At 37.4% G+C, this 23231-nt stretch overlaps 2 protein-coding genes across 2 annotated transcripts; both read left to right on the top strand.

Moving 5' to 3' along the window:
• Positions 1-289: 289 nt before the first annotated feature.
• LOC109057822 (calpain-9-like) lies at positions 290-10801 on the top strand. Its single transcript, XM_019075051.2, has 20 exons — positions 290-728; positions 2399-2468; positions 3059-3177; positions 3253-3386; positions 3498-3666; positions 3756-3839; positions 3958-4043; positions 5408-5485; positions 5632-5792; positions 5926-6083; positions 6186-6394; positions 7931-7967; positions 8076-8156; positions 8962-9019; positions 9107-9171; positions 9316-9384; positions 9499-9577; positions 9688-9804; positions 9957-10015; positions 10346-10801. Exons 1-20 carry the CDS (start codon positions 522-524, stop codon positions 10370-10372), a joined length of 2067 nt encoding a protein of 688 aa, XP_018930596.1. The 5' UTR covers positions 290-521; the 3' UTR covers positions 10373-10801.
• A 1287-nt stretch (positions 10802-12088) lies between these two features.
• Positions 12089-23050, top strand: LOC109057762 (protein LTV1 homolog). The gene is made up of 8 exons (XM_042764567.1): positions 12089-12264; positions 12613-12744; positions 12846-13024; positions 14070-14251; positions 16394-16582; positions 20864-20916; positions 21612-21803; positions 22145-23050. Exons 1-8 carry the CDS (start codon positions 12262-12264, stop codon positions 22241-22243), a joined length of 1029 nt encoding a protein of 342 aa, XP_042620501.1. The 5' UTR covers positions 12089-12261; the 3' UTR covers positions 22244-23050.
• The last annotated feature ends 181 nt before the right edge of the window (positions 23051-23231 follow it).

Raw genomic sequence — 23231 nt, 5'->3', positions numbered from 1 at the left:
TAGATGCCACAGTTTGTGTTTTGTAACAGCGTAACTCATGGGTGAACTGAATGATGTGTTTCCTTGAATCTGATTTCACAACCCTGCACTTAGTTTTGTACAAAGCAAGTTGAGTTTCTCTGTTTGAAATTTTCTTTTGTGTCCCTGGTGGTCAACAACACAATCATGGGATGTTAGTCTCTAACCGTGTAGAAAAAACACGACTTCTGTATAAGTTTTTGCATCATTCTGATACTTGTAAATATATTTTTGTAACATTTCATGGCTGTCTGGATCTCATTTCTGATGTTACCATAGCAAAGTTATCAAGCAGGATCCCTTCCACTTCCTCATACACAGGAGTGGCTGCTTTCACCCAAACCAGTTCTGCTCTTGATGGGCGTGACGCCAACCTGACGCGCCTGTCCATCGGCCAGAGTGGCTGAAACACAGACACACTCAAACACAAGTGTACTGCTCCAGACGAGCGTCACGAGTGTCCTGTCTGTGGTTTTGGAGCTTGGCTTGCGGCCGGTTTAAAGATGCCCTACAGTGTGACTCTGCCGAGTGGCTCTAAGCAGGCGGCCCTAGTGGAGAGCACACAGGCGGACGGAAAGACGTTTGAACAGCTCCGCCAGGAGTGTTTGCAAAAGGGGAAGCTGTTTGAGGATCCAGATTTCCCAGCTGTGGACGACTCGCTCTTCTACAGCCAGAGGGTCCCGGTTAACTTTGAATGGAAGAGGCCGGGGGTAAGTGACCCGCTGTGTGCAAGATGACATGTACGTTCATTTTCAACACATGGATAAGGTGCATGCAGTAATTAAAGTAGGATGAATTGGGTAATCTGGCACATTTATGCACTTTTGATTTGAATAAGTTACTGCAATATCAAACAACACTTGATCACCCAAATAAATGAGATGTCACTCACATGGCAAACCAGCTGGTTTTGATGGAGCAAGATCTCATAGTGTAGTGGATAACTCTAAATGTTTACTACACTAGTTTTCTGCACTACAGAGTGAAGTATGGGTGAATTTGATGGGGTTTGGTGTAGTCTGTATACCATAAAGTTGACAAATGTGTAGAACTATCTTTACTTTAATACAAAAGTATAGGACAAAATTCTGAATTCAGTCACTTGTCTGGCCGAAAAGAGAACTAAATATTGCCACAACTCGTCATTTTATATTCAAAGGGCAAAAAAAAATGGGGTGAAGCATTTCGTTCTCTGTGATGCTCCTCCTGTTCATTTATGGATGGATGTTAGATGAATGAATGAAGTGGTTTTTATGGTTAGTAAGCCTAATTACTAATGGTTTCACTGTAGTACTACATACATTCCTAATTAGGTTTTTGACCTTTATGATATATGACTTCTTATCTTGTGTACAATTTGCATATCTAAGAATGCAATTATGGCACTTTAAAACCTGTCACGCAAGTTCGCAGAAATTCCAGTCCTCAAATCAACCAGGCTGTTCGCCTTATGAACACACCAGTGCTCTATTCCCTGACATTTCACCTTCCTTTGAGTGTTAATGTGTAACATAAAAACAAAGGTCATATTTGTGCATAAATCTGCATGGTCATATTTGTGCACTGAGCTGCATGATGACATCACTGAATTCAGTGATGAACTGCCTTTAACTGTCATTCTGCATTATTGACACACTGTTTTCCTAATTAATGTTGTTCAGTTGCTTTGACACAATTTTTTTTTTGTTTAAAGCGCTATATAAATAAAGGTGACTTGACTAAGGCAGATCAGGAATGCAAATGGAATTTTGGCATGCACAGAATGCACATTGTTTATTTAGTCTTAAGTGATCAATTGTAAAAAAGGATGTAGGTTTTATTCAGTTGGAAATAAACTACTGGATTGAGTTTAAGAACAGGTTATCAGTGGTTGTGACAAATGATTTAAGATGATCCACACCCCTCTTTTACACTTGTAAAATTTTAAGGACCTCTGAATGAAACTACATCTGCATTTCATTCCAGGGCGTTCCTGCAGAGCGACCTTAGATACGCAGTGCGTGAAGACTGAGGGCTTGTGTTAGAATGCGAACACACCTCACACAGGCATCATGGGCATTTACACGTCTCCCTCTGTCTCTAATCAACCACTTCATTAGATCTACAGTAACGTAGATGTGTTGTACCTTCTCAAAATGTCCATAAAAATAGTTTCATATTTAAAATCCGGTCGTATAAAAAAACTTGTAACCAATTCTTCTGTCACTATTGCATTCAAAATATTTCTAAAAATGGATGGATGCTTTTTGATCGATTGATGTTTTTTTGTGTAAATTCAGTAAATCTTCAAGATTGATGGATAAATTGATAGCTTAGCGGAGGGACATTATGTTATTTGATTTGACTGACTGATATTTTTCCCTGATCTGTTCAAATTCAGGAAATCTGCAAAGACCCCAAATTCATCACAGGAGGAGCCACCAGGACAGACATCTGTCAGGGGCAACTGGGTATGCTGTCCTGTCATTTCAGATTACGACAAAATTAAACTCAAATCTAATCAAAACACTTCCAATGACCAAACAATAAAATGATGCATCAGTGTTGGCGAAAGTTACATTTAAAGTGATGCATTACAATATTGCATTACTCCATTAAAAAAAAGTAACTAATTGCATTAGTTACTTTTTATGGAAAGTAATGCATTACGTTACTTTTGCGTTACTTTTTGTCACCTGGGCTGGGCTAGCTTATTTGTTTTTAAAATGAAACCCCCCAAATTTATATCTTTGGCAACTTTAAGAGCTCTTTCACACCAAAACGGAAGTTAATAAGCCTCAGGCTCTGTCTCTGCACCTCACTCACATTTTCTCTCAACAGGTGGACAGATGTCAGTGATAAATGGGAAAACAGAGTAACTTGTGCTACTTATTTCAAAAAGTAACTTTATTGTAAGTTTAAGTTAAAAAAAAAAAGTAATGCATTATTTTACTAGTTACTTTAAAAAAAGTAACCTGATTACGTAACTTGGGTTACTTGTAATGCATTGCTCCCAACACTGTGATGCATTAAAACTGATCATAATATGATCTCCATGCAGGAGACTGCTGGTTGTTGGCAGCGATTGCCTCCCTGACCCTCCATGAGGACACGCTGAAGAGGGTCGTACCACATGACCAGGGCTTCGATCGCGGCTACGCTGGAATCTTCCATTTCAAGGTGAGTCCCGCTCTCTGAACACTCTACAGTTTCCCAATGACCTTGACCCCTAACCAAACTCACCTTGTTGTGCAGTTCTGGCAGCATAATAAATGGCTGGACGTGGTGGTGGACGACCGACTCCCGTGTGTGAGGAACAATCTGGTGTTCGTCCACTCCGCTGACCAAACTGAGTTCTGGAGTGCACTTCTGGAGAAGGCCTATGCCAAGTATGCACTTGAGTTTACAAAACAAGATACACCTTGACGTCTTGTAATATCTAGTTTTGAGGCGTCAAACTTGTTTGTGTAAGTCAATCATGTCCTGTGCGTCTCTCACAGGCTGAACGGCAGCTATGAATCCCTGAAAGGAGGAAGCACCATGGAGGCGATGGAGGACTTCACGGGCGGCGTGGGCGAGATGTACGAGACGAAGAACCCCCCCAGCAACCTCTTCCTCATCCTCAAGAAAGCCGTGGAGAGAGGATCAATGCTTGGCTGCTCCATCGATGTAAGCAAAGCTTTGTTGGACTCAAAGTGAGATCAGTAGCTTATTCCGTTGTTTCTGAATTCCAGATGTTTGTGTTTTCGTATCACTAGATCACAAGTTCTGCTGAATCTGAAGCCCAAACCACTACTGGTCTGGTTAAAGGCCATGCTTATTCCATCACTGGAGTAGAGGAGGTAACCACAGCAAAACTCATTCAAACAAGATGTTAATTGTCATCTTCTTGCTCTCTTTTTTTGCCCAGATTCACACTTTGACTTTGTCTTTATTATTTCTTTCATCTTGTCTCCTCAGGTCAACTACAGAGGAGCAAAGGTCCAGCTGATTCGTGTTCGTAACCCCTGGGGTCAGGTTGAGTGGAACGGACCCTGGAGTGACAAGTAAGCGTCCACCAATGGTGACACCCGAATGAAGTCCATTTATAACCCTCTGGTCCTCCTGGTTTGGGAGTCACACTTGGCTCCTTCGCAGTCAAAAGTAACCAAAGCCTTGAAATGCAACTTTTTTTTAAAGGAAAATCAATTTAATACATTTTTGCTCAATAATATTTTTTGATTATTGTTTAGAATTTTAAGGAGATTTTGAGACATTATGCAATATTTATACAGTTTTAATCAACTATATTTCCCCACAATAATTAATATATTTTTATTTAATTACTATTTTTCTATAAATGGATTCCCATTGTTTTTTTAGACATACTTTCTTCATTTTATTAGGTCTTGCTTTTAGATATATTTTTAGACATTCTAAAAGACTACTTTATGTCAAGGTTTAAATATATTTGGTAGATAAATATCAGGTTTTGCATTATGATTACAATCAAACATTGTGTGTGTGTTTGTGTGCATGTGCATGCGTGTGAGTGTGTGTGTGTGTGTGTGTTTTGCACTCTTTATATTTTAGAGTGTCACCCCTTGATTGCTGTGCACTTTATTTCTGCACAGTGGCTGATTTGTAGTGTATACCACCAAGAGATTCTCTGAGTTGTATTTTTTAGTATTTCCCATTCATTTCCTATGTCTTTTATTTCTGAACGGGAAGGAGCCAAGTGTGACTTTTTTTTGACCCTTTAAAATATCCGAATCATGTCCATGATTTTTTTGTGTGTTCTCATAGCTAATGCAACAAAAGTCACCAAGTGTCATCTCTTTCTGATGAAGCTATGATTTTTAAAATATCAATTGTTTGGTCAAAAATGACCGAAGACACGCAGAGCATTAAATATGATCAAAAACTCATAATAGTAACCAGTATAAAACATCATACAGATTTTGTTTCATTAGCTATGTTTCCAACCAAATTTTTATGTGAAATATGGGAGATTGCATGAAAAAACTGGATGTGAACGGCAAGACCTAAAATCCTAAAATGTGCTTAAAAATAATGTTCAAATGAGGTGGATAGTTTTTTTCTATTCAATAAAAAAACATGCCGATAAACTATGATGATAATGCATTTACCAAATAAATTTATGGATGCACAAAAAACTCACGTGGCTTTGCCTCAACAGATAGTAAAATCAAAATGATTTGGTATAATTACGTCCTAGAACTTCATTCACAAACATCAGGCATCCACTTCCAAATGCAAGATAACATGACAACGATTGTTATTGCATTTCGTCTGTGTTCACTGAGGGGCAAGTCATTTATTATGTAGGAAAAAAGAGCCACATGCTTCCCCAAATGAGGCAACTTTTTATTATTTCATTTCTGGTCTTTCTTTAAATTTCATCTTTCAGCTCCAGGGAATGGAACGCCATTGACAGTTCAGAGAAGACACGACTCCTGCACAATTCCCTGGATGATGGCGAGTTCTGGTATGTACAACCCATCAGATATAGAGTCCAGTTCACACGAGACTGATTCCTCATAAAGAATCACTTTCACATAGAATCAGTGTGATCTGATTCAGTGAGCTCATTCGGATGTGTGGAGTGAACTAACATGATTTGTTGTGTTGCAGGATGGAGTTTGGGGACTTCAAAGCCAACTACGATAAAATCGAGATCTGTAACCTGACCGCAGATTCTCTGTCGGACGACGTTAGGAAGAAGTGGGAAGTGAATTTGTTTGAGGGCAACTGGATCAGGGGCTCTACTGCTGGCGGCTGCAGGAACTACATCGGTCAGTGCCACATAGCAAACTTCACATAGATTTCATTATAAAAGTTTGCATGCTAATCCATGCTATTGATTATACATGACAGTTACTTAGACGTATATATGTGTTCTTCTTGATCTCAATCTTCCCTTCTCAGACACTTTCTGGACAAACCCACAGTTTAAGCTTCGTCTGGACCATCCAGATGATGGTGACAAGCTGTGCAGTGTCATTGTGGCCCTGATGCAGAAGAACCGCCGTCGGCTCAGGAAAGAGGGGCTTGACCTGGAGACCATTGGCTTTGCCATTTACGAGGTGAGAGACATATAATGCTGCATTGAAAGACGGGTTTGGATAACTTCTTGTAGTGCCTCTCGCTCCACTGAAGTCTGACCTGCTCACTTACTGTACCCATAGGCTCCTGATGATCAAGACCACCAAGGGAAGGACTTTTTCCGCTACAACGCCTCCAAAGCACGGAGCCGTACTTACGTCAACATGAGGGAGGTGTCCGAACGCTTCAGAATGCCACCAGGAAACTACCTGCTGGTGCCCACCACCTTCCAGCCGCACCACGAGGCTGATTTCCTGATCCGGATCTTCTCCGAGAACAAAGCTGGAGCCATGTATGTCCATGCAAATACTCACCAGTGTTATGTCAGACAGACTGTAAAGCAAAATTTCACCCAAAAATGAAAGTTTACTCACATTTACTCATGTCTTTCAAAACTCAAATGCTGTTATTTTTTCTGTGACCACAAAAGGAGATTTAAAAAATAAAAATAAATCTTCATGCAGCTCTTTTCATAGTGAACATGTTGATGCAGCTCCAGAAAACACAAAAATGCACCATATAAAGTATTATAAAAGTAGTTTAAACGACATTATAAGCATTATATTGCACTATACACTCACTGGCCACTTTATTAGGTACACCTTGCTAGTACTGGGTTGGACCCCCTTTTGCCTTCAGAACTGCCTTAATTCTTCGTGGCATAGATTCAACAAGGTGTTGGAAACATTCCTCAGAGATGATCAGAAGATGGGTACACTGTATTCATAAAGGGATGGACATGGTCAGTAACAATACTCAGGAAGGCTGTGGCGTTTAAACAATGCTCGATAAGGTGCCCAAGAAAATATCCCTCACACCATTACATTAGATCCATGCTTTCATGTTCTTTACGCCAAATTCTGACCCTACCATCTGAATGTTGCTGCAAAAATCGAGACTCATCAGACCAGGCAACGTTTTTCCAATCTTCTCTTGTCCAATTTTGGTGAGCCTGTGTGAATTGTAGCCTCTGTTTCCAGTTCTTAGCTGACAGGAACAGCACCCGGTGTGGTCTTCTGCTGCTGTAGCTCATCTGCTTCAGGGTTGGACGTGTTGTGCGTTCAGAGATGCTATTCTGCATACCTTAGTTTGAGTTACTGTTGCCTTTCTCATCTCAGTCTGCCCATTCTCATCTGACCTCTGACATCAACAAGGCATTTTCGTCCACACAACTGCCTCTCACTCTTTTTTGGACCATTCTCTGTAAACCCTAGAGATGGTTGTGTGTGTGTAAATCCCAGTAGATCAGCAGTTTTTGAAACACTCAGACCAGCCCATCTGGCACCAACAACCATTCCACGTTCAAAGTCACTTAAATCCCCTTTCTTCCCCATTCTGATGCTCGGTTTGATGCTCTAGATGCCTAAATGCATTGAGTTGCTGCCATGTGATTGGCTGATTAGCAATTTGTGTTACCAAGCAATTGAACAGGTGTACCTAATAAAGTTCCCAGTGAGTGTGTGTCATATAACTTTTTTTGATGGACAGGCATTATTCACAAATAATCTTAGTGTGTGCATGTGTGTGTATATATATATATATTTCACTGCCAGTCTAAAATATATAAAAACTATATTCATATATATATATATATATATATATATATATATATATATATATATATATATATATATATATAGTGAACTCTGTTAATTTATGAATACAGGTTTTTGCTTCAGTGCATTTTGGAAATATATTTCTATAAAATAAAACTCAAAAACCAGAAACAGACATTTATTCTTAGTCAGATGGTGGTCAGTGAGGTAGTATACTCAAATTTATTTTTACACCAAATAACTGTACAGTGTCATGTGTTTTGTGTTTGCAGTGAGATGGGAAACACCATTCAAGCAGATCTGCCAGATGTGAGTCAGTTCATTTGGAGTCTCGTTTACTGGACGTAAATACAGTAGTTCGACATGTACTAATGTTGTATGCTAAAAGTGTGTGTGTGTTTCTATCTGATCTGTGAACCTCCCAAGCCAAACCCACCTGAGGAGGAGTCAGACGAGGAGAAGGGCCTGAGGAGACTGTTTGAACAGATCGCCGGATCGGTAAGAAACACCAAACCCCAGTCAACCGTCACCTGCAGAGAGTCTTTGACATTCACACAGAGACCAGTCATTAGTCAGGTGGCTACACAGCATTTGACCACTGGATTTACAGAAATCATTTCAGGTTTAAGAAGTGTTTCAACATTGCATCAACTACTGATGAACACATTCATTTTTATTTGAATTATCACTCAGTAGGTTATTTAACCATGCACTACTATAGCCTTGAAAAGCTTTTGTCTTTCAAACACATTAAAATGCAAACATTCACATTGTTTCTTATTTCCAGTACATGTAATGCAGACTCCCCAAACTTTTGTTTCTAATATATTTACTTGAAGTACCCCTGATATTTTAAACTAAATATTTAATAATTAAACATTATAAACAGGTAAACATTAAATATTACACTTTTTAGTAAGTGTTTTATTTTGATTGTTGTTTTTTTTTTAATGATTTATTCATTTTAAGTTTTTAATATTTAATTGTTAGCTTTTCATTTAACTCATAAACCCCCTGCGGTTCCTTTAGGAACCCCAGTTTGGGAAACCAACTTCATTATCCTATTTAAATCAATGTGATGAATGAGTCAGGTCAAAAATAATCAAAAAGTAGTCTGATTGTATCACCTAAAATGTGTAATGTAACGGATTACGTTACTAACTACAATTTTTGTCATGTAATTTGGAATCAGTAACGGATTACAGTGATGGCACTTCGATGTTAAAACAGATCGAGTGTACCCTGGTCTGGTGTAATTGTGAATTACAGTGTGTTTTACACTGTTCCCCATGTCTCTATGTAGGATAAAGCCATCAGCGCCAGAGAACTGCAGCACGTGCTGAACAACGTTCTGAGCAGAAGTGAGTCTGCCACCATTTTCAAGCATTTGAATCCAAAACCTGTAATACAATAAAAAGCCAACATGTCATGCAACGGTCTCTCTGCAGGGAAAGAGGTGAAGTTTGATGGTTTGACCCTCAACACCTGCCACAGCATCATCAACCTGATGGATGTATCCTCTCAATGGCCGTCCATGTGCTAGAAGTCTAAACTAACCCACCTCTGCCTCAAGTTTAATCACAGAATCTAACACTCTCTTTGATATGTGAGTATTATTTTGAGCCATTGCTGCTGAGTTTTCCTGAACCGAGTGCAGGTGGATAACACCGGAATGCTGGAATTCGAAGAGTTCAAAGTCTTCTGGGATAAGCTGAAGAAATGGATCGTAAGTTACAGAATCATATATTCACCTGTTAGCTTGTATTTAATTACCATCTTCTAGAATATCAGCATATTTCCCCGAATGAAAACTGTAAAGTTGTGTCGTGTGCTGTTGTAGATGCTGTTCCTGTCTTACGATACGGATCGTTCTGGACGCATGTCATCCTACGAGCTCCGCAGTGCTCTTAATGCTGCAGGTAAACACACGGGACAGTCCCATAATGAACTATTACTGTGCAATTGAAACAGAATCATTTAGAAAGCAGTATTTCATCTGACCTGATCATTTGTGTTTTCTTCATTTCAGGCATGCAGTTGAACAATAAGCTTTTGCAGTTGCTGGGTCTGCGGTTTGCGGATGAAAATTTTGACATTGATTTTGATGACTACCTGACGTGCATCGTGCGTCTGGAGAACATGTTCCGTACGTTATGACGATGCATTAACTAATGGTCTTAGACTGTGTGGGCCTGCAGTGTTTTTATGTGATTTATTAATAATATTCAGTATGTTCCTAAACAAGTGGATTGCAAATAAATCTTGGCATTTAAATCTAGATTTTGACATATGTTACAGGAGTTTTCAAGGCCCTAGATACTCAAAAGAAAGGAGTGATCAGTCTGAACATGATGCAGGTAAAACTTATTTTTTATTAGTAAATGTAAAAAAAGAAAAAGAAAAGGCATATAACAGTATTTATTGATTATATGCAATAGACAAAGTTGCGATACATAAACTACAAGTTTTGTCAAAAATGTAAACTCACATCCTTCTGGTAGTTCTTAGTTAGTAGTTTCCTTATTTAACAACTTTTGGAAACATTTTAAGGCACAAATTGCTTTCAGAATTCATGTTTCATGCATTTTGAACCCCTTTCATATATATTTTATTAAGTGGACTTACTACTCTTAATAATTCTAACATGCAGTGCGGTCAAAGTAACACAAATCTTCATTTCTGCACAGTTCCTGATGTTGTCCATGAACATCTGAGGATCCAGCAAATGTGATGGATGGAGTCCGCTGTGCCACTGAACAGCTCTTTACACACATTTTTTGTTTGTTTGTGGGGTCTTTCCCATTGCTACTGATTACTGATTTACGTCAAAGTTTTACTACAAATATTTTGTGAACAAATTCTTCAGTGTTGTGTTCTTGATGGCACGTTATTTTTCTGTTTTGAGGCATATTCACCCTTTATGGATGTTGCAAGAATTTGTAATAAATGCAACATGTTGTATTATTCACAGAGCTGCTAAACCGCTGGGTTTCATCTTGAAAGGTGCATGTAGAAATTAACAAAATCAGAAATATAAATGAATAAAAATGACAGTGATTACTGTGGCTAGTGTTACGGAGGAGCTGTGATAGAGCATCCAATAATTGAAATGTTTAATAAAAATTGTGTTAATATTAAACAAGGTCCAAGCATTCTGTCAGTGAATTAAAAAAAAAAAACACTAATCAGAATTGACCTAAATGGACTGTTCCTGGTTAATGAAATGAAACAGTTTCAGCAAATCAATCAAGCAAATATAGAAATTTACAAAAATGAAGGAACATACCAATCAAGGGGATTCATATGTGTACATAGAAATATAAAGGGGTACAATTTTACACGGAAACTAACAAACAAAGATTTAATAAAGATTCTAAAGCCATAAGAAATATTTAAAAAATATATATATGTAAATAATCAAAACAACAGGCACTGCAACAGCAACAATAAGAACACGCAGACATATAGGAAAAATTACTAAATTAAAAAGCAATAAGCCAATGTAATGTGTGTGGGAATATAAAAGTTGACAATTTAATACGTTTTCTCAGTTACATTTATAATAGCATCAAAGGAACAAACTGAAAAAATAAAACTACAGGGGATAACTTACAAGATATTTTCATAAGAAAAGGATTCAAAAATTCTATACATCCTTTTTGCTTTTTTATTTCTTAGATCTTTTAAGGCTTCAGAGTAATGCTCAAGTTAAATTTTAAATAATGTAATGTTAGGTTTATTATTATTAGTCCATTTTTGTTTGTGTATATGATATTTCCCATACATGATTATTAAATTAATCGCTGAATTTTGCTCCAAATTTTTTTTTTTTTTACAAATATATATATATATATATATATATATATATATATATATATTTGTAAAAAAAAAAAAAAAAAGTTTGGAGCAAAATTCAGCGATTAATATATATATATATATATATATATATATATATATATATATATATATATATATATATATATATATATATATATATATAATATATATATATTAAATATAAAAGTTATTAAATGTAGCCTATTATCTATAATTTTCACACCATTAATACTTAACTGATTAGAGGGTGGACTAGATGTTTTGCCAGACAAAAGTTGAATAAGGCCACTAGGAGCAATACTAGCTACAGCAAACTCTTTAGCAGTTATAGGGATCCTATAATAATTAAGGAATTCACAATAATTAAAGAGAAGTCCATTATTCTTGAATAGCTGTCTCACCAAGATTATAAAATTATTGTACCAGCTTCTGTAAAAAACTGGTACAATAATGGTAAACAACAGAATTTCCGTCGTATAGACTAAACCAAAAGCGCTTCGTTATTTATCCACCGGCTTCAGCATATAATTTTAAATCATATAAACAAATAGCATTATATATAAATGATAACTTGTTGTTTAAGGCAGGACTATTTCAGTCAATCCAGATGGTATGGTGTCAGAAATAGCCGCTTGTCTCCATGTGTTTGGAGCTGACAGAAGGATTCCTTTGATGTGATTCCTCGTTTACTTTCATAACACCGATACTATTAGAGTCACTTCATACATGAAACACAAACGCTCGGATAATACATTAGCTTGTAAGCATGGTGAGTAAATTTTGTTTTGTTTACATGTTTAGCTGTCAGGCTAGTGAATCTAGTGTGTAAATCACGTTACACTATAACTTTGACATTTAAACCAAATACAGTCTATGTTATAAAACAGACTTGTTTCAGTTAAGGTTTATGCTTAAGTTTTGATCACAAATCTATCTGTGTTAAGTTTTAGTAAGACAGCAAGCAGTCTTATTATAATATTGAATGTGTTTGTTGTAAAACATTTGGCCCAGACACACAAAAATTAAATAAAATGAACCCAAAAGTGACTAAAATGATCCTGCTTTAGCAGAATATGACAGATTTGCGTCTTGGCTGAATTTTATTTGTGGTCTCCAGTCTCACAGAAAGAAGAAATCCTTCATCAATAAGAAGAACGCAGTGTGCTTCCACCTGGTGCACAGAAGTCAGAAAGATCGGCTCGCTGCAGACGAGACGGCACCTCGGCATGTCCTTCTGCCCGCCGCCAAGGTAAAACAAACACACCGAACAGGTTTTGTAGGGTTACGCAGTCATGACATTCAAAAATCACTCCCCTGACTGTGTCACTAAAGTAGCGTTTGTTCCTGCAGGTGGAGGTGGAGAAGAGGAAACAGGACCAGTGCAAGTTCGGAGTGTTTTTTGATGATGACTACAATTACCTGCAGCTCCTGAGAGAGGCGTCCCAGCCCGCAGAGCTGGTCTCTGCTCCTCGCTTGCGCAGAGACGCACAACAAAACCTGCAGAAGATGAAGAGGATGTCAGCGTCCCTGTAAGGCCTTTGAGCAGCAGCTCCTCCATGCAGGTGTTAGATCTCCATTATATCATTTGTGACACAAATAATATAATTTATAAAATGTATACTGCACCTTTAAAAGAATAGTCCACACAAAAATGAAAATAGTCACCCTCATGTCATTCTAAACCTTTATGACTTTGTTTTTCAGTGGAACACGGCACAGAAAGATCATTTTTGCACTTGTACCTTATTACACTTCTGGCAGTCCTGGTCAAAAATGACCGGCCTATAAAAAACTTCATGGAAATGTCTCGTTTGGCTACATTATCACCAAATATTGTGTTCAATCTTTTTTTATCATCTTATTTTTTTTTTAATTACTCAAGAGTTTATTGATCGTAGGCCTCATTTATATGAGCTCATGTGCCTTATGCACCGTTTTGCTAAAATGATCCACAAAAAAAAAAAAAAAAAATGCTTTTTTCACTCAAAAACAGTGGTGCATAAGCGCCGATCAATGAGGCCTACGATCAAAACGAAATCCAAAACCTGTGCTAACTGAAAAAAAAACAAGATTACAGAAAGATTGAATCCAAGATTTGGTGGTAATGTAGCATAACGAAATTTAAAAGCTAGTTTTTAAAAGCCTCGTCATTTTTGACTGGAAACACCAAATAAGGTAAAAATTTTGGCACAGGGCTTAATTCTTTTGTGTTGAAATTTTTTAAATGAAAACATGAAATCAAGGAAGTTTTCATTAAAAGCCATCAGCTTTTAGTTTACATCACAGCTGTGAATCCGGTTTTGTTACTAGCTCTTTCAAATCAAAAGTAGGTGTTATTAGGGAACACATCTCTGATTTCATCATTATTTTGGTCCATTTTCCACGACAAGAAAGCTTTTAAATGTTAAATGTGTTCTTAGATCGCTTTGCAGTTATTTTTACCTAAAATGTGCGTGCAGCTAGAGTGAGGGTGACAACAAACAGTGTTATGGTCCGGTTGCGTCTCCTGCAGATGATGAGCATCATACCACTTGTGTTTTGATGACATGCTGATGTTTTATGTTGATGTTTGTCATACATGCAGACGGCCTCCATCAACCTGCCCTCGTCTGTGTTCACATCTGAGTTTGAAGAGGAAGTGGGTTTATTAAACAAAGCAGCTCCTGTTTCAGGAGAGATCAGAATCTGTCCTGCTCATGCGTCTGTGCTCACAAACCTGCAGAACAGATTTTATTTCAGATCATACCTCATTAGCTGTCTTGATTCACTGGTCGATTCATGAAGAAAACCAAAATAAGGTCTCAGATAGTGATGGGTCTTGATGGACGACTACTCCGTTTTATTTTTATTAGTAATATGATTATTATTTTTTCAAAATAATACCATTCAAAAGTTTGAGGTCAGTAAATAAATATATAATTAAAAGTGTCCAGAAAGGCATTACATTTTTTTTGAAATTTTATTCATCAAAGAATCATGAAAAAAAAAAAATCTGGCAAAATACAGTTTTCTCAAAAATATGATGAACTGTTTTCAACATTGATAATGATGATTTCTGAAGGATCATGTGACACTGAAGGCTGTCGTAAAGAAAATAAAATGGAGCCCACTATCTGTCAGTCTGTATTCTCAAGGGCCATTTTATATGAACATGAAGACCCTCGTCCATTTTTTACATGCTAACCTAGGAGGTCAGGATAGCTACATTCTTGTGGGCCCCCGGGTCTGCATCTCAGTAACTGTTATTAAATTGCCTTTAACAAACAAACAAATGCATCTTCAAGGTATATCTGGTCGCAGTCTTTTCACACAGTCTCTATTGATTCCTCCAATAATATATCCATTTGAACAGCCTTTTTGTGTGCAATTCTGGGTTGGACAAAGCCAAGTTGGCATGGTAATGGGAATGGATATATTGAGTAAATTGGAAGCAGATGTTTTGCTGACTAGGGGTCAATTAATTAGTCAGTATTTACCAATTCCCATACCAGTGTTTAATAAAACTGGAATTCCTAAATTAAGCCTGGGAGCTATCACAGTTAATGAAGTCACAGGAGTCTACTGATTCCTCAGTGATACAATATTTCTCTGAGAAATTTCCAAATTTGTGGTCAACTTCTAAACATGATGTTGATCTTTGCAGGATTGAACCTTTGAATGTTTCAGATCCTATACATCCTCCAGTATTCCAGTATCCTCTTCGGAGAGAAGCAGAGAGGGCTGCACAGGAAATCGTGAACCAGCTTCAGGAATCGGGGATTTTGGTAAGATGCACTTCCCCAACGAACTCACCGATGTGGCCAGTGAAAAAACCAGATGGTAGCTATAGGTTAACTATAGACTACACCGCATTGAATGCTGTGACTCCTAAAATAACTCCTATTGTTGCTAACCCGTCAACCATTCTTAATGACATTTCTCCAAACCATCGCTATTTTAGTGCAGTAGACATAACCAATGGTTTTTGGTCTTGCCCTATCAGAAGAGAAGATCAATACAGATTTCCCTTCGAATATTGTGACGACATTCTTCTCGCATCTCAAGATAAAGCACAACACTTGAGTGGACTCACTCGGTTGTTGAAAATACTCCAAGAGGCGGGTTTCTTCTTGAACAAACAAAAAAGGTGCAATTGTTTCAATCGGAAGTTAAATTTTTTAGGTCAAAGTATAGGTCGTGAGGGAAAGAGACCTCTTCCAGACCGGGTCATAGCCATCACTCAATTAAATAAGCCAACCACAGTTACTGGTTTAAGATCATTAATGGGGCTATTTAACTATTTAATTTTACTCGGATGTATGTCCCAGATTTTTCTGATTTGGCTAAACCTCTAACAGAGGCTCTTAAAGGAGGCCTTCCGGGTGCTTCCCCTTTGGAGTGGACAGCAGACATGGCTGAGTCCTTTACTCTCCTCTCCTGCGTTATATCACTCTGACATGACAAAGACATTCCATGTATGGACACATGCTGGCCCAAGTGCTTATAACTGTGTGCTGGGACAATGTAAGGTGACAAAAGTTATGGCATTGTTGGGTATTATTCAACTTTCATTCCCTCTTCCATGAATGGACAGATGAATGGACAGATGCCGTGTTTGATGGCCTTGGACTGTGCTGAGTGGGCGTTGAAGGTCACTGAGGCCGTTGTTGGTTACAATCAGATGATCCTTCACTCTCCACATCGTTTTCTGCGCATGCTGGCAGAGACAAAAATAAAGTCGATTTCAAATCAACGACGTGCAAAATGGGAAACTGCTCTCATGAACCTTCAGCTCACTGTTGTTGCAGACAACCGGACAAATCCTGCATCCCTAATGGAGAATGAGGGGAGTACACATGACTGTGCCAAGGTAATTATCTGTGACAGGGGACATTTTATCAGAGATGAACCATTTTCAGATTCTCTGGACATGTTCGTGGATGGCAGCAGCTTCTACGAGGGTGACACACGCTACACGGGGTGGGCGGTAGTAGAGGGGAAGACGGGCGAGGTCTTGGCTGAGGGGTCGCTTCGGGGAGAAAGTGCTCAGATAGCTGAATTGCATGCTTTGAAAGCTGCCTTAAATCTGGCTCTTAAACTGACTGCAGGTGAAAATAGCTCCACTAATGTAAATATTTTTACTCATAGTGCATACAGCCACCATGTAGTGCAGAGTTATGGCCCTGTTTGGAAACGTCGTGGTTATTTGACCACAGCGGGTACGCCAATAAGTCATCAAACCGTAATTAAAGAAATTCTTGACACGTGTGAAGAAAATTCCACCAAACAGTGTCGCAGTATGTAAAGTCACAGGTCACAGTACATTCAATGATTGGTCGGCAAAAGGAAACTCTCTAGCTGATAAGACTGCGAGAGAAGGTGCAAAGGGTGTGGCACTTGAGGAAGTAGCTGTAAACAACCCAGTTCATCCTGATTGCACGGGTTCCGAAACTTTATCTAAATTGTACACAACTGAGGATCGTGAAATGTGTCGTGAAAATAGGAGCTACCTTAACTGAAGAAGGGGTTTATGCCCTGAATGACAAAGCCATTCCGCCTAGCGGATATCAAACTGAACTAATTGATCTGTACCACAGCATTGCACACCAAGGGGTTTAGAAAACACATGCTATGCTACAACAAACATGGTTTTGGCCAGAGATGTTACAAACTGTGAAGGATAGACTGTCCAGATGTATCCACTGTTTGCAGACCGAAGCCAAAATTTGGAAAAGGTAAAATCCCAATTGGTCACAGTCCTCGCCCGCGAGGAAGGACCATTCACACATTTACAATTGGATTTTATTCCGTTACCTTCTGATCGTGGGTACAAATATGTATTAGCCCTCGTTTGTAAATTTTCCAGATGCTCTGAAAGAGTGTATTGGATTTTCAGTCCCTCTCATTGCACCATGGTTCAGGAATTATAGATTTTCATAAAACAGGGGTATCTTTACTGGGATTTAGGTTATAAACAATGTCTGTATTTGGTATCTGTGAGGTGACTGAGGGTCTGACCTATGTCAGGAATGCAATAACAGTGATTATTCATTTAGCCCGGCTTCCAGAGAATAATACATATATACGTTTATTGCAAAGAGTTATTTTACGACATAACAAATTAACCAAAAGTCATCATAGTTGTATAAGACATATAAGGTCTTTGGGTTTTAACTGTACCTTCCCCTAAAGCTCCGTTGTTGCACTCAGGTCCTTCGGGTCCATTGAAAGACACTTTACAGGAGTATCTTAAAGTACTCACGTGCGCATTGAAGAATGCCCATTTCAGTGCCCTCAGTGCTCAACATGCTGGAGATCTTAAAAACACTATATTCACTATATTCAATGCAAAGGTTAAAAATCACGTACAAGTGGGGGACGAAGTAATGACACAGAAAATAGGGAACTTAGGACCAATGTCCTCCAAGTATGAGGGTCCTTATTCGGTGTGGTTGACTACTCCAACATCTCTTCTTGTTGAAATCGAGCCAGGCTTGACTCGATGGATGCATCTTGCACAAGTGAAGCCTCTGTCGCTTGCTGATACTAACTCTCTTTCTAATGTGATTTAGTCCAACAGGTGCAGTATTTTATATCCAAGGAATGGCTACTAAGGAAGAACAATGACTAATTGTTTCCTCTCTTTAGGTTCTCAACTATGATTCCATCCGGACCTGTTGTGTTAATAATAAAAAAAAAAAGAGAGACTGAAAACCATGGTGTTTATGTTTGTGTGTATTGGTGTTGTCCTGTTTGGTTGTCTATGTGTCATTGTGTGTGTTGTGTTTTTATCCAAAAATTTCTGCTCCTACTATTCTATATCTCTAAAAGGTACGAGTGCCTGCTGTCACAGAAATATTCTGCTTATATTTACCACACACGACTGGTTCTAAGGGTGACTCTTTGATGCGACTTCTGCAACAGTGCAGCTCATTGACATTCTGGGAGTGGTTGCTGTGCTCGTAGCTGGACGTCAGTGTTTCATCGCATCATCATAACATCACTCGTTAACTCACTCTACGCCATCTGAGAGACCTGTGCTAAAATCTACCAGCTGATAGATATATATAGATTTACAAATTCCTACATTAAGATGCCTTAAAACATTGTTGATCAAAGAGATTCTTATTCTCCCATTTATACCAGTAGTGATGAGGAAATCTATACCTTACAGGTGAAGGGTAAGAAAAGGTATGAGATGTTGAAAACGATCAACGAAAGTTTGGAAATTAACGACATGGTACCATAAGGACAAATATCTTCAACTACTATCTCCCAAGGGCAAGAAGAGAAAGAACGAAGATAGAGTTTAGAGTTGGGAATGATGGAAGGCTGTGGTAAGTCCTCAACCCAGCAAAAGTCCAGGGGACGCCAGGGGTCGAATTTCCTTAGGAGTTCTCGTCTGGCCATCTTGGTGAAGATCTTTGTTAATTTTTAAGGTAGCTGGGGTTAGAGAGGTATCTACAGTACTATCTATCTGAAATTGTTTTATTGATTTTCTATATTTTCATGTATGCATCATGTATTTTTCTTTTGAATTACTCTGTATTTTTGGTTTTGATTTAAGGAAAAGGTTGTGGCGAGTCTTTTGATAAGACTCGAGTGGGGGATTGATGTGTGGAGATTCTAAGAAATCCACATGGTGATAGAGATTCTGAGAAGAAGTCCACGTATTTAAATTAAACCCAAGTGTTGTTGAGAGATTCTGAGAAGTAACATACTCAGAATGTGTTCTATTCATAATGATAAGTTTATTTCAAAAGTTAAAAAATTTATATTTCATGGTAATGATCTGTCTCATATATATTAACAGGTTTCATCTTTATATTCAAAATGTTTTGATAAACTTTGTGGTATATCTTCATATATAATTTCAAAGTATTTCTAACTGCGTAGTCAGCTGAGTCTGTTTTGCATAAGGAGTTAAACTGCATGTATTGTTCTTTTGTATCAATATTTCTTAGAATTATCAGTATGATACTCTGAATCTAAAAGAGGAAGAAGTCCAAAATCGAGACATTGACTAGACTATTTTTTTAAAGGTTAGGTGTTATTAGTGATAGCCAGATGACGACTTATGTCTAGAACAACAGTATATAAGATAGACTCTGCAAAATAGAATAGGGTTTTTTGACTTTCTGAGACTCTGGTCTCTCTATCTTTTCAGCTCACTTCCTCTTCTTTGGCTTCACTCGACAACTCTTAGACTCAGACTTAGAACTCTTACAGGTTTTTATTCAAATTCAGATACCTTGAAATTCAGATACTTTGATACTTTTATATTTTGATACTTTAATATTTTAATACTTAATACTTTGGTATTTTTGATTTAAAACAAATAACTGTTTATGTTTTACTTACAATTTTATTAATGTTTTGATTAATACTAGTTGGGTTCAATCCATCATAAATGGATTGTTATTAAAAATGTACTAATATTGGATTTACATTTTCTATATTTGAAGATTGTTATTATTATTCAGAAGTTTATTTCCAAGTTATGATTTGTGGTTTCTGTTCTCTATATTCTTTTTAATAAATTTACATATTATTACACCTTGACCGTCTGAATTGGATTAAATTTTGCATCAAATACATTAAATGGTAAAACAAATGTCTTGATAATTTTAAGAAGTCTTATATTTTGGAATGGAACTATTGATTATTAAACTTCAAAAAGCTATGATTTCATAAAAAAAAAAAAAAAGGTGACGCTTCAGATTGCTTCAAAGTGATTCTCAAACAATGAATAGCGCACCTTTATGCCAAGCTGTTGTTTATGAACTCGAGTTGATGAATTATGACAATCTACATTAGGACCTTTATATAATATATTTTAGACAGTTGTAAGCATATTTTAATGCATATTTTATCAGCAATAGTTTAGACATTTCAAAATAAGGTGTAAGTCAAAATTTTTTTCATTTAATTCATAGGAAACTACTGCAGTTTCTGGCTAGGATGTTTCCCCACAGGAAGAAAAGTCAAAGAACATTATTTGATACATAATATTCAATTTATAGATTTTACCCATTCACTGAGAGAGACACTACATGAAAAAGCAAGGAGAACTCTACCATTTAAATTATGACATGACATGAGTGTGTTTATTCTCAACATTTTTTTTCAACTTTTTTTCTCGAAATTTAAAAAGTTTTTTCCCGAAACACAGCAACTTTATTCTCGAAATGTAATGATTTAATTCTCAACATTTTATTTCAACATTTTTCTTGAAATTCTTGAAGTTTAATCTCGCATTATAATGACTTTAATCTCGAGATGGTTTTATTTTTTTTATTATTGCTTGGCCCTAATCCTCTTCCGTAAATAAATGCAGCCTTGATGAGCAGAAGAGACTTTAGAAAAATATTAAAAATTTTCTCTTTCAGGTACATACTCCAACCTCTACAACTGGCCCAAACTGATCCAGGACCCTCCAAAGGTGAAGAAACCTGCCTTACATCATGTTTCATATTTAATAATCTGTTCAGTAATTTTTTTATACAGATAAAGAAGGAAAGAGACAGATCAGATTCACTGCGAGTTAAATTTCCAATTCAAATCCACATCAATTTTGCATGTGAACCAAATTTCAGATATGGTTTGTGTCTTTGTGTCATATATATATAAGTAGCCTATAGCACAGTGACACAAGCAAACATACTACATTAATAACAGTAAGGCTATGAAATCAGTTAGTAAACAAATGGTGAGTTTGTTGTGAATTGATGTTGAAATTTGCTAATCTTAAGTAATACCTACTGTATGAGTGACGTTAATAGGTTTTTAAAGCATCGAGCTAATTCATAGTAAATATGACTAATAAAGCACACTGATGTATTTTGTTTACTTGCTCTCTGTAATAGTTTGCATGTCGTGATCAAAACACATTTCAGAGGTTATTAGAGATGTTTGTTCATAGGGATGGATGGGGTTACATAAACATCATTAGAGCTTAAAAACACAAACACCAAGAGGCGTGGCACTTAATGCAAACAGTACAGCACTGTGCTTGCAACACCAAAGTCATGGGTTCGAATCCAGCATGAACTGTTATCTTGTGAATCCTGAATGCAATGCAAGTATCTTTGGTTTAATGCATCTGCCAGATGCATAAATGTAAATATGTGTTTGCAGATCCGAGTGTCAGATAAGACAAGGATTCCTCTGGACGTCCTGCCGAAACGAGGCCTGACGGCCAAACAGGTGGAGAGGATGGAGAGGATCAACGACTCGGACCTGCCCCGAACCTCCACGCAGCCCCGCTCACAGGACGAGAGCGCAGAGGAGAGGAGAGCCAGGAAACAGGCCATCAAGATGGAGAGGAAGGTGCGTACAGGGGCGGCACCTCCAGATGGCAGCTATTTGTTAGTCTAATCTTATGCGTCATGCCGAAAATAATATTAAATATAAATCTAACACAGCTAATGTTATGATTACCAGTGATTATCCACCTGTCATCTCTGTGTTATGACCTGTCAGACATTATTAGCTCGTTGAGAAGAAGTGTGCTGGCACTTCAAGTTGTCAGACTTGTGATTTTTTTGATTATTTTATAATAAAATGAGTGAAAATCGGAAGGGGAAGTGTGCTCGGTATTAACCACTTGGCAGTAGATCTACCTAAAAAGCACCACAGCAAACCCCTTTATTTGTTCATTGTTGTTTTAGGAGAGGAGGTTGGCGAAGAAAGCAAACAAACTGGCATTCAAACAGGAGAAACAGATGGTCAATTTAAGGGCAAACGTTCAGGGCCTGAAGCTGTCGTAGGACAGCAGAGACGCTCCAGAGACTGTCGACATCACGGTGTTTCCAACACCAGCAGAGACTGGTTACACTGGTTTCACAGGTTACACTGTTGCAGTACGTGATGACATCATTTTCCTTACCAGAACTTCCATGTTTGTTTGACTCATACAAGTTCTTGAATGAATGTTTTGAATGGTGTTGCCATGGAAACATCATAACAAATGGAATCTTTAGAAACTGTTCTATTTATGTTTGACTGTTTGAAGGTAAACAGGTCAACATGAGCTCACTTCTTAATGACTCAGTCAGCAGCGTTTTTTGTACAAAAATATATTAAAACATTTTCAATCAGTTACATTTAAAAAAAAATAAAATAAATAAACGCACAAGTATCATTTTTCCATAGAATTCCATTAAGCTTTTAATAAAAACACAATATGAAAAAAAGGTCACATTTTTACCAGTGGCACAACATTGAACTTAATGCAAACTATCTCTTGTCCTCTCCCATCATTGTTATGCAAAGTGCACAAATGCCGTTCACAGGATTTGAACAATAAACAACTTTGAACTCAAAAGTTCCTGTTTTCATCATGGAGTGAGCAGGCTGAAGATCTGCTACATGACCATGTGCTCTGTGTTTACATCGTGTCAGAATTACAGCCATTATGAGTCTCTGAGTTGACAAAAACCTTCACGTCTTTGTTAGAAATTGTAATTGAAAACTGGTTTATAAAAGCTCTGACACTACACAAAAACAACCAACATGACAGCATGTTTTTGAAAAAAAAAAAAAAGTCTTTCAACAAAGCTGCATATGATCAAAAATACAGTAAACCCTTTCCATGTGAATGTATAGTATCATCAATTTATTTCTGTGATCAAAGCTGAATTTTCAGCATCATTACTTCAGTGTCACGATCCTTCTGAAATCATTCTAATATGCTGATTTGATACTCAAGAAACATTTATGATTATAAATTTTGGAAAAATATTTTTGTAGAAACCA

Source organism: Cyprinus carpio, chromosome A1, assembly GCF_018340385.1.
Source record: "Cyprinus carpio isolate SPL01 chromosome A1, ASM1834038v1, whole genome shotgun sequence".
Classification (NCBI taxonomy): Eukaryota; Metazoa; Chordata; class Actinopteri; order Cypriniformes; family Cyprinidae; genus Cyprinus; species Cyprinus carpio.
This window is presented reverse-complemented; position numbering and strand designations above follow the sequence as displayed.